The 15,004-nt window shown below is 42.1% G+C and overlaps 2 protein-coding genes across 2 annotated transcripts; both read left to right on the top strand.

Annotated features, from left to right (window-relative positions):
- Positions 1-6,125: 6,125 nt before the first annotated feature.
- On the top strand, positions 6,126-7,904 carry foxe3 (forkhead box E3). The gene has a single exon (XM_047587661.1). It carries the CDS (start codon positions 6,280-6,282, stop codon positions 7,531-7,533), a length of 1,254 nt encoding a protein of 417 aa, XP_047443617.1. The 5' UTR covers positions 6,126-6,279; the 3' UTR covers positions 7,534-7,904.
- A 4,000-nt stretch (positions 7,905-11,904) lies between these two features.
- foxd2 (forkhead box D2) lies at positions 11,905-14,300 on the top strand. The gene has a single exon (XM_047586110.1). It carries the CDS (start codon positions 12,366-12,368, stop codon positions 13,467-13,469), a length of 1,104 nt encoding a protein of 367 aa, XP_047442066.1. The 5' UTR covers positions 11,905-12,365; the 3' UTR covers positions 13,470-14,300.
- The last annotated feature ends 704 nt before the right edge of the window (positions 14,301-15,004 follow it).

Genomic DNA, 15,004 nt, shown 5'->3' on the forward strand with positions numbered 1-15,004 from the left:
CTGATTTCAGATTCACTATATATATGACTTTTAAAGTACAAGAACTTTTACTATGTCATAGTTTCAATAATCTGTTTTTGATGAGGTTTTAACTACTAATTTACTACGACTATTGAATTATGTTCATACAGACATCACTACGTATTGAGGAGTCGAAGCTCTGTAGGGTCCCTCATAAAATAATATTTTAGACAAAGAATGCTTATAGACCTTGTAATATGCCAAAGACCACTGCAGACCTAGTAACCACTAGATGGGAAGTATGTTGCTTATTTATAATTCTGTTCGGGGTCAAGTTGTGGATAGACTATGTCTGCAGGCAGTACATGAGATGAGTGTGATGAGTTTGTAGGAAACACATTAAAAAGCAGCACCCAGGAGTAATCCACAAAGACAACGAGGAGAACTTGTAAACTCGAGCCACAACGCGTATGTCTGCATTTGCACATTCATCCTATATGTGGGCATCTGCTTAGTGAGTAAGTGCTGGTTTGTGTGCACGAGTCTTAAAGTACATAATGGGTGCAGATCCCATCAGTCTAAGCTAGTCTTGGACAACAGGAGGGACAATAGGAGGAGAGCGGGTGTGGTATTGGATTGTAAACACCGGTCTGCAACTTCCATCCTAAGTCACAAACAGATAAACCACTGGGGGTAGAGAGCATCTCAGAAGTCCTCAAAAACCTTAATTTCAGTAAGAGAGAAAACACATTCTTCAGAAACTGTATCCTCTATCAAATTTGTTATTGTTTTTTTCCCCCATCTGCATGTTAATACTTTAGATTTTTACAGTGTGTGTGGTGGGTAACACCCAGGCTTGAAATGAGTTTCATTCTGACCTTTCTACTTTAATGAATTTTCATGATAAAGGTTGAAAATTTGGGCTTGGCACTAAAACAAATCTGTATGCTGTGTGTGTGTGTGTGTGTGTGTGTATGTGAGACACCCAAATCGTACATTATCAGTCTGTGTGGCTCTCTCCTCTCTCTCGGTGTAATAAAGCCCCGAGGCCGGCTGCTGTGTGTCCGCATGCTTGCTGTCCATCTCTCACCACCAGGTAATGCCAGTGACCGGTTTGTGACGCAAACTAACTGCTGTTGGTGACATGAGCAGTGTTTTGGATTCAGAAATGATTACTCGTGGTTAAATAATATATGATTTACAAGTAAAGTGGCTTCCTTTTGCAGTTTTTCTGTGGTGAAGTACTAGATAGTGAAAGAGTGAGAAGTGCACGTTGAAAGACGGCGTTATAAGGAGACATGGAGTCACTGAATGAAAGTCCTTGTCTCTCCTTTGAGCCCACCTCTCATGCCTTTCTCTCTGCTCCGAAACTCTGACGTCTGGTGAAGTATTTTCCTATGTCACCGTGACCTCACTGATACTCTCTGCTCTGCCACTCCAAGACAGTCGACGGTGATAGAAATGTAAGATGAAACAAGTTTAAATTGTGTCCTGAATGAAACAAAAGTCAATAGTTTTGTTTTCCCCTAACACATGCGCACGCATGATCGTACACACACGCAGCCATGCCCCTCTTCCTTTTGCGGTAAGCTGTTACTCATCATCCAGTCTGCCAGTCTGGTCCACATAGCCTTCCAGGAATGCTTCAAATACACAGCGTCTCATACAGTAAAGGCAACAAGAGGCGTTCAGTTGAATGATCTGAATTACACTGGTCTACAACTTATCAAAGTACTTTGATATCTCATAATAATACTTTTTAATTCCAAGTGTATATATTAATTTCTGCTGTATGATGTTCAATCACTAAAGACAAAGTTTTTGTCGATAATTACTTTCCTGTAACGTGTGGATTTAGTTTCTCTGATTCTTGAAGAGACGTGCGTTTGGTGTTTGGCCACCTCAGTTCTCCACAGAGAGACGGGTGTATGATTTCCTCTGTTTGCTCTTGTCTTGTCTCACGCGGCTCTTGCTAAAGAGAGCAGCTAAAGGAGGGCTAAGCAGTGGGCCAGGAGCTTCTCGGGAGCCATTAGGCTTTTCTCTGTTGGCTAACCATGGTAAGCTGTGGTGCATTAGAACGCTGTTTACTTCTTCCCTTTAGAGTATCAAGCCAGCTGTGCTGCTCATTTAGTGATATCCAGGCAACAAGTCTGAAAACCTTGGGTGTATTATAATATGTTGGGATGCAGCTAAGTTTTTTTTAGATGCAGTACAAATAAATAAAAGACTAGAGCAACAATATGTGTTTAAATTTTAGCTGTTTGCAGGTATTCAAAACTGTTTTGTGGCCAAGTGACACTGTTTACTTCAGTTGGGATAAAGACATATAATATTTAACATTATGTTATTTGAGGTGCTGATTTTTCAGTCCCATTTGAGCCATTTTCTTGACTTTCAGTCCACATGCCAAGCGAGGCTTGTGACTCTCATCTTACTTTCAGCAGCAAAGCAAATAAGTGCGTTTCCTAACTGTCATATTATTCCTTCAATAATGAACAATCACTTTATTGACGTTTTCTCTCAATAAAAGTGTGAAAATAGGTCACATTTGTCTTTCCCTCCTCTGGTTTTCATTCATCAAATGTAACCTTTCTAAAAGAAGTGTGTATAATCTGGACTACCATTTTCCACCTAATGCACATGTGGCTCACTTCCTAATTGTTTAATTGCTGTGCTTATCTTAACTGGCTGTGACCTCAGTCTTGTGGATGGACCTTGTATCATCCTTGGCCGCAGCGCTGGGGGCTGTGGGATTTCCTGGGTGTCTTGGGGGCAGAGGGGTACTTATCCAGGGCAACACTAAAGGTGAATATCTTTAATCACATCCCAATGGGTCAAAACCCTGTGTCCCACAATGAAGCAAGTATTGTAGAATAAACTGTATTTTGTGTGCCTATTGAAGTCTATTTCTCACCTATCGAATTTGAACATAACACATATCAATAACTGAGAAACAGACAAACAGTTGGATACATGTAAGTTTACTGTGTCTTTGTGTGTTAAACGCCCATGTGAACTTTTGTCAACGGCCAAACCATATAGGCAAGCGTGTGAGAACCATGTACAGCGCTTTAGCAGGGCAGTGTAGCGTGCAGTGCAGGAGTGAGCAGAGGCGGCCCGGGCCAGGCCAGCCTCAGCACCCTGGTAATCCCTGCGTTTTCAGGAGCCCTGGTCCGTACTTGATGAGCTTGAGCAAGAAAAAGGTTGCGCTCTCCCGTGTGTTTCTCTCTCTCTGTCTCTCACTCTTTCATTCCCCCTCTTTTTCTCATGAAGCCCCCCTCCTCCTCGTCCCCTGGAGCCACTTTGCGAATGAATGGATTCCAAGTGTTTAGTCAGCAACTTCGCCTGTGCCTCTCAGCCTCTGAACTTCTGAGGATTTCATCGAAAAGCAGAAGTGAACCGGCAGACCATCAGAGGTGAAAGAAATCTGACAGCCAACGGGAGACAGCTGCACCTGTCAGTGCCTCAAAAACAAACACTGTACACTATAAATTTCTAAATATGGTTTCCCAAAGATATATTAATCAGAGCCCAAACGGTTGCTGGTGGATGACAACAATTTTAATTCTTGTACTAAAACAGTGCCAATCTAACGTGGGCTCTTTTTTTTTTTTTTTTTTTAAAGATGATCATTCAAGTCTGAAGCATGCTCAGGTATACATACAACACATATGAAAGAGTAAAAACTAGGAAAGTATTTAAAAATGGTAACTTGTAACAGAAATGTATGTAAATATCAACTTTATTTCAAGTTGTGATTTAAGGAACAGTATTTACTATTAAGAGCCTCAACCAGCAGGGTTTTAGCTGACTGCCAAAAGAGCTAGAGGTGTTGTCAGACTGTATCTTGGTTGTTCATCATGTCAAAACAAATCTCTCCATATTATAAACTAAATCTAATTAATGCCACTCACTGTGACAGAGAGGAAATCTGAACAGAAACGTGCATATTTGTGTATGATCACGTAGAGTGCAGTGTGTGGTTTATGTACGTGACTGAGATAGAGGTGCAGAGAGGTGAAGGGATGCTCCGATGGGGTGGTGGGGTGGTTTGGGAGGGGATTAGTAAGAGGCCGCGGGCCCCGAGGCAGAGGGCCTCGTTTCCTGGCCTGAGCCCCTGTTTGTCCTGCCTGACCTGGCAGCTCTGGGGGCAGATCCTGCTCGGATACATCCCCGCTCCCACGCCTGTCTGAAGCTGTTAGCCACTGGCTGTGAGTAGCTAGCTGGGCTTAGTGGTGTCTGAGCTGCGGCTGGGTGGGGAGGGCTCCAGTCATCGGTGGGGAGGGGGTGATTCCAGCTACCGTGTGTTGGCAGAGATATGGTGGAGGGGAAAACTGGCAGCGAGCACGACAGTGGGCGGTGATGATTAATGTCTTTGGTTTGGTCACCTCGGAATTTCGGACTTTCTTTCTCTTCTTCTCGTGCTCTAGAAATGAGACATTAATAACTAGCATCATAAAAGAATATAAACAGAAGAATTAAGGAGAATTCAAAATTAACAGACACTTTCAAAGTATTCCAAACTAACCCCTATACTTTGTCGAAGGTAATGGAAACAAACAAGTATCTCTGAGTATTATAGCATATGAGTAAAACCATCAAACCATTTACTGACCCCTTTGTGCCCTATGCACATTCATGGAATGTAACTAACAATTATTCTAGTACTTTATTTAAATTCAAATTTGAGGTACTTCTACTTCTACTACATTTGAGTATTTCTATTTTGTGCAAGTATATTGTATGTGCCACCATATCAGAGGATAACACTGTACTTTGTCCTCCACAGTCTGACAGCTTTAGTTACTCACTACCAGTCTGATCACAGATTTCTATAATGTTCAAGTCCAGTGAAAAGAATGTTTGTGAGAAACTGAACAAAATGAAGTATTCCTCTGTGAGTTGAAAAATCTGACCTATGCTGTTAACTAAACTGTTTTAAACCTGTTTAGATAAAATGTGAGATGTATTGGAGCAAAGATGGAAACCATTGTTCTGAATCCATAAAAGTCAATACAATCTTGTTGGAGAGTAAACTACAACAGTACATCTGGTGGTCCAAACAAGGCCAGCCTCACATGTGTGTAGCACTAAAATGCAACATGAGTATTAATGCAGCAGTCATATCAATGCAAAGACTAAAGCCCTGACAGGAACTATTCACACTGCAAAACGACTAAATTTACATTCATTTTTCTGATGACATTAAGATGCTTTTTATTTTGTTTATTCGTAATGGATGTTTTCATAGTGCGATATTACTTGTTTTACTCTGAGTACCTCTTCCATTGCTGCAGGTGTAGATTAATCTGCATTTATTCTTCTTTCAGCGTGTCACCTGTGTGAGCAGTGATGGCAGACCCCTGTGTATCTTACACATCCCTGTGTATCTTACATATCCCTGTATATCTTACCTTTTGTGATTAGCTTCAGCTCCTCTGTTTGCCTAAGTAATCAATCAAAAGCACTATCACATCCTGGTGTTTAAAGGGTGTTGTCTGCACACCAACTGTGTGCACAACACTGTTTTCACTTCACAATCCATAAGATAACACCTCCGCTTTCCGCCAAGGCGGCTGTTTGATTATCACTCTCCAAAAATGAAAATGAAATGAAGGGGATATTTACTTTTCTTCCCCAAAAGCTTTGATAGCTCAATTGCTTGTTTTCAGTGGCTTGTTATTATCTTTCAATTGGTGGATAGGCTGTTGGGTTTGGAGCAGCGTGGAGCAGCTCTGCGGGTGTTGTTTCTGCCCTGGATATACACGCAGTTATCAGTGAAAGAACAGAGAGACAGCGGCAGAGACACAGGCACAGAGGAGGGATCAGCTGTAAATCTCTGTTAGTGTCTCAAACATTACATCTAATAGGGATGGAGCACATCTGAAGCCATTATAGACCATGTGCGGGACAGAGGGGTGTTTATTGGTGAAATGATAGTGTCTGGCAAAACTACAACACTGCTGCTCACCATTAAAGTTAAGGAAATAATGTTCTTGTATTAGCCCCCATCTGCCTGTTGCAAAATTACTCTGTTTTTGGGTGGGTGGGCGGTGGTTCATCCTGCCCCCATCGTCACTGGCACCAAGTTGCGTCATTTCAGTCCTGTCTTATAAAACTGTCAACGCCTTTCTCTCACCTGGACTGACACACACACACACACACACACACACACACCACCACCACGAACTCCAGCACGGGACATTTGGCCAGAGCAACAGACCAGGTGGTAGAATACGCACATACTTCTTGCTTTCACTGTCTTTTTCCTCCAGCTGATCTTCAACTCCAAAAAGAAAATCGTCACACTGCTTTTTTATGAATCTAGCAAATTATTCTTATTATTCTGGCATGTGCAACATGACCGCCGAGCACTCGCCTGCCGAGGCAAGTCCCGTTGTCATGTCTCCGAACGTGAGTTTGGACTCGCCGCTTCCTCCGCCGCCTCTGATGCTGCAGGCCCGGTCCAAGGACAACGTTCTGATCAAGTCTGAACCCAGGGGAACCAGTCCCAACACGGAGGATGGAGCCGCCCTGGGCCAGACGGAGGAGCACCTGCCCACGGGGAGCCGCCGGAGGAAGAGGCCCGTCCAGAGGGGGAAACCTCCCTACAGCTACATCGCCCTTATCGCGATGGCCATTGCCAACTCCCCAGAGAGGAAGCTCACGCTGGGGGGCATTTATAAGTTCATCATGGAGCGCTTTCCTTTCTACAGAGAGAACTCGAAGAAGTGGCAGAACTCCATCCGCCACAACCTCACTCTGAACGACTGCTTCGTGAAGATCCCCAGGGAGCCCGGCAGACCGGGCAAAGGCAACTACTGGACGTTAGACCCTGCGGCTGAGGACATGTTCGACAACGGGAGCTTTTTGAGGAGGAGGAAGAGATTCAAACGCACGGACGTGAGCACCTACCCCGGCTACATGCAGAGCTCCAGCGCCTTTACCCCAACACCAATGGGCAGGCCGCCGTACCCCAACAGCCTGTACGCAGGGATAGGCTCGGGTTATGGATCTCAGCTGACGGCCACGTCCCCGCATCCGGCCATGCTGCATCACTACCAGACCTCCGCAGGGGTCGGCCAAGGACAACCGCGCATGTTCAGCATCGACAACATCATCAGTCAGCAGACGGTGGTGCAGAGCGGCCCCGGCGGAGAGCTCAGCTCCCAGGCGCTGGGACTGGGCGGCGGTGACCTGGGGACCATGACCTCCAGCTGCTCGGTGGCCGGCGCGGACCCGTCTGCGTGCTTCCAGGCCCAGACCGTTAACCCGTCGGCGAACATGCTGAGCAGAAACAGCGGGAACCTCTCATCCAACCTAAGCGCCGGGTACCCGTACTCCTCTTCGGCCTCTCCTCCGAACCTGCCCGCCATGAGCCAGTCCGGGTTCTCCCCGGGGAGCTCTCAGATGTACTGCTCGAGCAACCGGCTCTCCCTACCGGCCCTGCGTCCGAGCTCCTGCGCAGAGCACACGGAGCAGCTGCTGGGCCTTTCCAGTCCCATGAACTCCTACAACAACACCTACATGAGACAGGCCAACTTTGCGTCGGGACTGGAGCGGTATATGTGAGATATTATTTGCCCCCAAAATGCAAATGAACTGTGGAAGGAATAGAAGTCCCGGATTTTTTTTTTTTTTTTTTTTTTAAATACGCATTGAATTAATACGAACAGTAAAGTGTATATTATGTCACCATGGATAGAAGCGATATGACACAATACTACCGAGCCTCATTATTAAACATTCCTATTCCTAACAGGTGTAAAGCCATGTAGATCGATTCAGACTATGACTGGATCTCAGAGAGTTCCGTGTGTTTCGTATATTGCCAGGCTGCGTTTTAGAGTTTGTTTATAGACCTGTTATTCAAATCGGTTGTTTTTCCCTGTGTGTAAATAGTTAACTGTTGTAAAATCTTTATTAAAAGAAGTCTTGAAATAAATGACTTTTACAGTAAAACGAATGTGTTTTTTATTCGTGAGCATTGTTTTTGAGTTTAGTGTAACGCGTAGTCTTTTGTGTACCATCAGTCAGTAATATCAACTGGACGTGTGTCCTTATTTAGCACTATAATAATATAATATAATATAATATAATATAATATAATATAATATAATTTAATATAATATAATATAATATAATATAATATAATATAATATAATATAATATCCCGATAACAGTCCTACATAAAATAATAATAATAATAATAATAATAATAATAATAATAATAATAATAATAATAATAATGGGCAAATTAGCAGCATTGATTTGTAAGAGAGCTGACGCCTAAATGTCTTTTTCAGAGAACAACCTTAGCTTCAACTGAGTTGAATAGTCTGTTTGATTAAAAATAAATAAATAAATGGCAATTTCATAAAAACAAACCACAGAAAAAAAAAATTGTGAAAGTTAATTATCAGTCATATATTTGAGTAGTGTACAAATGACTGTGAGTAATAATAATCTGAAATCCATGACTTATTATTTACCTCCAACATGCAAGCAGTGACTAGTGACTAAAAGGATAAGCTGTATAAATGTGTGTTCACTCTTGCTATTCAGCCTTTGGAGTGTTACATCACTTAGCAGAAATAATCTTTATGTTTGAAGGGTTGCATAATTCATTTGATCTTTTCGGGATAATTGTAAAGAAAATACCCCTTCATAAATATATGTCTTTTTGAAGCATGGAAAAGCACAACAAATATAGATAGATAGATAGATAGATAGATAGATAGATAGATAGATAGATAGATAGATAGATAGATAGATAGATAGATAGATAGATAGATAGATAGATAGATAGATAGATAGATAGATTTATTGTTCAGTGAAATTATTGTTCAGACAAACTGCTGATTCATTAGGCAACTGTCCGCCTGCTGGAGGACCCAAAGAGAGAGTTGCAGCAGGTTAAATGTTTCTACCAGTAGATGGAAGCAAAACCAGGGTGTTGAACCTACTTTTTCTCACATACAACAGTCGTTGTTTTAATGTGTGCAAACCTCTGAGCTCAAGCCAAGAGAAGTACCTGAAGGCCTGTCATAATACACCACCATTAAAAAAACATGCTAGATTAGTGGCAGAGGCAAGGAAAAGAGAGTGGAGAAACTCTGATCCATTATGGACAATGTCCACCACCCTCCGCACAACACCATAGTCAGGCAGAGAAGCTCATTCAGTGATAGGCTGCCTCTGTCCTGCTCCAGGGACACGCCGAGGAGGTCGTTTGTACATCAGACCATAGGACTTTACAATGGCTCCCTGTGAGAAACCAACTCGACTGTGGTTATTTATATATACAGTATGTATATTTATATTATTTTTCCATGTTTCTGTGTGACAAAGCCACGTAATTTGACTCATTCTATATCTGGATCTCAGTTCTCAGAGTCAGGTTGAATTTTGGAGTTCGTTTTACTTAGTTTACATAGGCCTGTATTACTTTAATCTGTATTTTCCTGTGTAGATAGAATGGTAAAAACTTTATTAACAATTGAACAGTTATTAACAATTTAGAAATAAATTGACATTTATGGTAAAATGGATGTGATTTTTATTTGTGTGAATGAATATCTATATGAAAATCTATTTGGCTTTAGTGTAGTGCCGTGTTTCCTTGATTTGGCTTATATTTAGCACATAATCTCAAAATACCTATTTTGACAGTCAGTAAGCTGTACACTTTATTTGTAAAGGATTTATCAGGTCATTTTAACAGTTTCACCTCAAACCAGAAGAATTACTTTGCATCACATCGTTAACAGCAGGGGGCGCTTTAACACCACAAACTACAGCCACCGAGGGACCCGTCTATGATTAGGAATAACCACTGAACCTTTGGAAACTTGAAGAAGCTCGTTTGTCTAAGGTCTTATCTGTGTATATAAGCATAAATTTATCATTTGAAAAAAAAAAACAAAAAAAAACAAGCAAACAAAAAATGAATGGATTAAATGGATTGTTCTTTTTTTTTCTTTTTACAGCGCAGCCATGTGTCTTCCTGATATAAAGCACAGAATAAAATATTATACAGTGGTAGTAGGAGTATTAGGCTATTTATCGATTGTCAAAAAAATCTATATTTTAAAAAAATATATGTTAAAGGTAAAATTATATCAAGACACAAATCAACAAGTCAGATCATAAAAATCATTCTTTAAAATCCCAGAAATTCATGTTCATGTCATCACATTATGGCCCAGGCTGTAGAATATAGTGGAAATGAAGTAAATAAATAAGAACAGTGTTTTGTCGCTTGGCATTAAAAAAAAGAAAAGAAATAAAAACAAAAATTTCTTTTTCTTTCTCTCTTACTTTTTTTTAAATTTTTTTTAATTTTTTTTTTGTAAATTCAATTATCAGGCCTGGACTACATACTTTCAGCCCTGTATGGAGAAAGTATTGTGTCATGTCTGTCGAGCAGCTGTCACGCAGGTCTCAGCGCGTCTATTTCAGATATTTATAAGAGCTTGTGACAGGCAGGTCAGAGAACAGGACACAAGGATCAGACATGGCTTCTGTGCTTAAGGAGCTGCATGCTTCACTTGAACTTGATTCCTTTGCACATAAAGCGCGTCTCTATCAGGAAAAAAAGGCACAAATCCAGACAAAAGAGGCCCCACATGGCAACGACATAAGTCTGTTTACATGACAAGTCAAAAGTCAGTTAATTACTTAATTGTTTCATTTACAAATGCATTTCAGAAAACGTGATAATATGCGTGCTGTCTGACCTGTGGCTGGGATTAAAGAGGCGCTGATGTAATAACTCGGTGCCTCCGCAGCGTAATGAACCGGAACGTTTTCCTGCTCCAGACAAGCCCTCTCTCTCTCTCCCTTTCTCTCTCTCTCTCTGTCATACACACACACACACACACACACACACACACACATACACACACAGACAGACAGACACACACACATACACAGACACGCTGCGCATTGTCATCTGCTGGCCTTCAGTTCCTGACGAAGACTAATCGGAGCAGGTCTGCAGCTGCCCCCGTGTAGTCTTGCAAATGATGCAGAAAATTTAAGTCGATAATGTTGTCACTTGTTGAAAAAGAAAACACTAAACCCAAGAGAATTAATCAGGGAACTGTTCACTTCACCCAAATCAGATAGTTTATTAGGAAGCAGATAATCTCATTTATTTTCATAATTGGTCAAAAATAAAATATGGAGCTTTAAATATTTATCATCGAAGTATAAAATAAATCAATGAACAAAGCATAAAATATTCTGATAGACATAGTTAATTTAGTGTAATATTTGTTGTTATCTACATTGTGCATTTTATAACGAACGGATTTCATTTGAAAAGATAACAATAATAGGGAGAAGAGATTTTTCTGATGTTTCGTGGACAAATGAAATGTACTCTGCGTGTGTTTATGGGCTTCTTCATAATATCATATCATAACATCAGTCACCATCAACAATGTCAGCTCTGATAAAAAAATATAAAATAAATAAATAAGCTTATTTTAATGAGTCAAATACTTTATGTTTTGACGTATTTTTTTTTTTTTTTTTTTTTTTGAGAATTGATGAGAAATGCCATCAACTGGTTCCCCGCGAGGTCCGTTTTGCTGCTTTTACTACTTACATTTTATTCGTAAATTGTCAGGATTTTGTTAAAGCAGCAGAGGATGGGGGAGATATTCACTTGGACAAGTCAATTAAAACTTGAAACTTCTCTTTAAACATGTTAACACACGTGGGGACGTCTGTTGTTACTGCATCGCCCTGTGCGATCTACATTTCAGCCTGTAATTATTTTTAACGGTGCATGATATGAGATTCAAAAGTAAATCTAAATATTACTTTTTTGCAGAACGATTCCGTCCAGTTCCTGGTAACAGTGACTCAAGGACCACGTGATCAGCGTAGCCCTATAAATACCTTTTGGGAGCTAAGGAGGATAGTGTGACAGTCTGGCTGGATACCTACCGAATCTTGTGCGTAAAAGCTATTTTGGAAAGACATCTGGATATCCAGAAGTAACTGTTTTAAGTGAACGACAAGGGGGGAAGCGATCGCAGAAGAAAAGAATAGCGTCTGAAGAAAAGCAGCTTCCAGCCAGATCGCTGATTTGTGACTGTCTATTTACGGCTGACAATCAGAAGTTTTCTCCATGAGAACCTGACGCGGCCCTGCTTGACGAGCCTCGGACGCCAGGGAGCCGCCAAACACACAGGTCTACAGTTATTTCTCTTTTTTTCAATAGCTTCTAGCCATGTGTGCATTCTGTAGTTGGAGATAAAGCTGCAGCTAAAGCCTGGTGTGGTTGTAAGGGAGAGAGGGAGGGTGTGCGCGCGCTCTCGCTCAGTAACCTCGCCGGACGAGAGGAGGAGGAAATCTGGGAGAGAGGGGGAAGAGAAGCGGCGTCTCCAAGGATGACTTTAGGGACGGATATGTCCGACAGCTCTGCATTGTCCGAAGATGTGGACATAGATGTGGTCGGTGGTGACATATCCGTTGGAAAGGACGGGAAGTACATTCACCACGAGTTCAACTTGGACAATGACTCGGACGATAATTACTCGCAGAACGCGGCGGAGAGGGTTTCCTCTCCTGGGCTCAGCAGCTCCGACTGTCCGTCGGACCAGTTGGGGTCCAGCGCAGAGTCCGGGGCCGGGATTGGAGACAAACCCAGAAAAAGTGCACTTGTGAAGCCACCCTACTCTTACATCGCCCTGATTACAATGGCCATCCTGCAGAGTCCCAAGAAACGCCTCACTCTCAGCGAGATCTGTGAGTTCATCAGCAATAGATTCCCCTACTATCGGGAGAAATTTCCCGCGTGGCAAAACTCTATTCGCCACAACCTTTCTCTAAACGACTGCTTCGTGAAAATACCACGAGAGCCCGGCAACCCCGGAAAAGGCAACTACTGGACTCTCGACCCGGATTCCGCAGACATGTTCGACAACGGCAGCTTCTTGCGCAGGAGGAAGCGCTTCAAGCGGCACCAGACTAACGAAATCCTCAGGGACTCTGGCGGCTTTCTACCCGGGTTTGGATACGGCCCATACGGATACAACTACGGACTGCAGCTGCAGAACTTCCACGCAGCGCACAACCCTTACCACCCACACCACACAGGTGGTTCATTCCCGTTCCCAAACGCCCCCTGCACCTTGCCCTCGTCAGCCTCCATATTCCCCGCGCCGCATCACCTGCCCTCCCTTTTAGGGGCCGATTTAAGAAAGCCCTTTTATCCTCAACTCAGCCCATCTCTGCCACCCCTCAAGACGGACTCCAGCACCCCGAGTCGGCCTTCATTCTCCATTGACAATATCATCGGTGCTGCCAACTCCACCGCCTCTTCCTACAGCTCGCAGCCGGGGAGCCAGGCTCAGATCCTGGCCATGCTGACCCCAGCACTGGCCTCTGCTTCCAGTCACTTGAACTTAACACAGGAGAGCATATTACAACCTGGGCCACAAGGTCAGACTTTTTCCAGCAAAACCCCAACTATGAACACTTGTCATTTCTAGAAAAGAGAGAAAAAAAAAAGATCTCAAAGACGCTGAAAACCTTTTATTAAAAAAAGCCAACTGTGGCCTCGTCCTGTTAGAAGGTAGGACGTGCATTCTTGCTGAAGTAAAAAGGGTTTTGGGCTCCTTCAGTTTTCTCACAATGTAAGCGAGGAGATAAGTTTATTTATGGTTTGTAAATATGTGTATAATATTAAGAAACAATAGCAAGAGAAACTCGGAGAAGGACCGTTTTTTAAAGAAAAAAACAAACAAAAACAAAGCTGACCTGCAGTCTGGCCTTCATTTGTCAGAGCTGGGAAAAGAAAATGATTCTGTTGTTTTAAGTTAAATATGCCACCAATGGGAGATTAATTCCGATTTTTAAAAATATATAATTGAGAATTTTATTATGATTTATATTGTTTTTATTTTGTGCGTCGTGAGAAAGTGGCACTGTTGTTGTTGATACATAGGTTGACAAGACGGCAAACTCAGGTTTTACTTAGAAAGCACATGGGAGACAAAGAGGGGGGGTATCCTGACATACAAAAAAGAACCGTTTCCCCACTAGCGCTCCCCTTCGGCCTCCTCTATATGGTGAACTTGTGCCAATATCATTTCATGCTGTCAGTGGACACGTAGGCTGTGTGATTTTTGGTATTAAAGAGCGCAATACAATTTTCTCTCTCTGTCTCTCTCTCTCTCTAAACCTTTTAATTGTTCGTTCTACCTATTCACAATTTAATCTGTGAAACATACAGTATGTGTTGCCAATAGATAAACGCCTAAATGTTCATAGGTCATTTTTTTGTTGTAATGACGAGAATAATAAATGTTTGTGAATTTAAACAATTATATCGTTATTTTTGTTGCATGGGAAGTTGACCCTCAAAAAGAGCACCGGCACGTGAGCTGAATTCAACTAAATCATTTAGAAAAAAAAAAAAAAAAAATCTTTTAATTGTCTTTATTTTGAATGGTGTCCTTCACATTAATACACTCTTTAATTTTAAACCAGGTTATGTAAATGTTTGAGCATGCAGAAAGGGCTCGTTTCATTTTTTAATGTATTTGCACTTTAGACCCAAAACTTGCTCCTCAAACCTTCACAGCTGCACCTGAACGGTTAGAAATATTTCAGCCTCGCTTATAATTTAGGACTCTTTTAGCTGTGAAAAACGCACGGATTTTTACTTTAAACGCCTGAGACGCAACTTGTTGTACCTAACATTCATGAATATCACGCAACACTGGGCAAGTATTCCTCTTGTGTGGCTCTCGCTCGCTTGTAAAGAACCATTTTTCCTGCGAGTTACAAAGGCCCTAAATGAATGGGGACGTTAGCAGGCCTCGGCGGTCTGTAATTGAAAGTGAACAAGGATATACCCACGGTCTTTTGGGCTTTCGTTGCTAATTTGTAGCAGCATTTTTCATCAGGCTCCTAATCCACCATAATGCGGCTTTCTGGCCGTTTGTTGATGTTGTCAGTGTGGACCCCTGGCCCAGAGGAGTGAATGTGAGCACAGCGAGCGGTCCCCTGTGAGACCAGCCAC

Source organism: Mugil cephalus, chromosome 6, assembly GCF_022458985.1.
Source record: "Mugil cephalus isolate CIBA_MC_2020 chromosome 6, CIBA_Mcephalus_1.1, whole genome shotgun sequence".
Lineage (NCBI taxonomy): Eukaryota > Metazoa > Chordata > Actinopteri > Mugiliformes > Mugilidae > Mugil > Mugil cephalus.